We start from the raw sequence: 1,543 nt of genomic DNA on the forward strand, positions 1-1,543 counted from the left end.
TACAGCTTGGCTCTTTTTCATAAAATCTTCCTTGGCTGTTGCTTCATTCCTCTAACTAACAGTATCTAATCTGCTATCACTCTACACACCCACTTATGGTTTATATCATGTTTCTATCACAATGAACACAATACCTTAAAGGCACTTATTTTTAAGTAGCCAAATATTTGCGATTTTAACGTGTACTATTTTTTTTGCGATTTAAAAAAATTGCTAACTTAAGTCCGCGCTAATTTTAATTTCTTCATTGAAAATGGGTGTGGTCGCAATGAATAAAATGGCGGCCGTCAGCAAGACTGAGCAAGTCTGACTGTCTGAGCTTACTTGCAGCAAACGGTCAGCAAGATAATACTAAACTGCTGTCCGAAGACTTCTCTAGCAGTTAGCCTAGGTCAACAAAACAGATGACAGTCTTCTTCGTTCAGTGACTGCTTCTAACTGTAAGCAAGATAACTTTACATGTTAATGGCTACAGAGTCAGTGATGAAGCAATTTAAGCAAGATTAATGCAACAAGATCTACTATATTAGTGTATTTAGACTTGTGCAATTGCTTTGCTTTGCTCATACATGTAGATCACAGCACATAATCTATAGCTTGCTTAGACTTGCCCCTTTAATTTTTCTAGAAGTTATTAATACCAAATGATCAAAAACGCTAAATTAAGTACCAGCCAAATGTCAGTTTCATGAAAATCGCTAAAATAAGTACACGCTAATAATTGTCTCCTTAAGGTATTAATAAATGCGAGTACTAATTTTTGTAATTTTAAAGCCACTTGCAAAAAATTAGTACTCGCAAATAATAGTGGCCTTAAGGTGTAATCTGCTTTGTAAATAAAAATAAATCAGATACAATACTTAAACTAGCACAGTACTAATAATCAACACAAATATTTATTTTTTAGTCATTTTAGATATTTCATTTTCCATTACTCTCCTCCTTCCTTGTATTATCTTAGCCTCTCCAGTCCTACCAGCCTGTACTAGCTGTTGCTCATAAACCTTCTCCGTCTTTATTTCCCGGGCAATGGCCGACAAGTACTCTCGTCTGAACCCAGCATCACTTTGAAGTCTTTGCTTAGTCTCTTGAATCTTAGACTGTAAGGACCGACCACGCTGAACAATAGCAGGATCCTTCTTACCGGCTTTGATGGCATTTTGTACAAGAGAGAACTCCAATTTAAGAGCATCAAGACTAGTAGTCTGTTCCACTTTTATTGGAGAAGATGCAGGTCCTGTACTAACTGTTGGACGTACCATGGATACAGTGGGCTTACTAGCAATGGCTTCCTGGAACACTAACCACTTCTGCTCTTTTTCCTCTTGATCACAGCCGCTAAGAGGCTCACGTAGACGCACGTACACTTCAAGTTTCCCTCCGGTTGCTCTCCGTCCTTTCTCATCCTTTAGATCCTCTGATGCTCTCACTTCACATTTGTTCTCTAGTGTCTCTAGAGGTATTGAGGCCATTCCTATGAATACTGGGCTACGGAATAAAGACCGAGACTGGTATAATGAACAACGCAATGGCTGACGTTAAA

At 38.2% G+C, this 1,543-nt stretch overlaps 1 protein-coding gene across 1 annotated transcript; it reads right to left on the reverse strand.

Moving 5' to 3' along the window:
• Positions 1 to 812: 812 nt before the first annotated feature.
• LOC105316149 (coiled-coil and C2 domain-containing protein 1A-like) lies at positions 813 to 1,537 on the reverse strand. Its single transcript, XM_011410960.2, has one exon. It carries the CDS (start codon positions 1,470 to 1,472, stop codon positions 897 to 899), a length of 576 nt encoding a protein of 191 aa, XP_011409262.1. The 5' UTR covers positions 1,473 to 1,537; the 3' UTR covers positions 813 to 896.
• Positions 1,538 to 1,543: the final 6 nt, after the last annotated feature.

This window comes from Amphimedon queenslandica, unplaced genomic scaffold (assembly GCF_000090795.2).
Source record: "Amphimedon queenslandica unplaced genomic scaffold, v1.1 AMPQUscaffold_4545_Cont23477, whole genome shotgun sequence".
In the NCBI taxonomy this organism is placed as follows: domain Eukaryota; kingdom Metazoa; phylum Porifera; class Demospongiae; order Haplosclerida; family Niphatidae; genus Amphimedon; species Amphimedon queenslandica.

Excerpts from the sequence above, each read along its gene's own strand:
- LOC105316149 (XM_011410960.2), bottom strand. The coding sequence starts at position 1,472 with ATGGCCTCAATACCTCTAGAGACACTAGAGAACAAATGTGAAGTGAGA.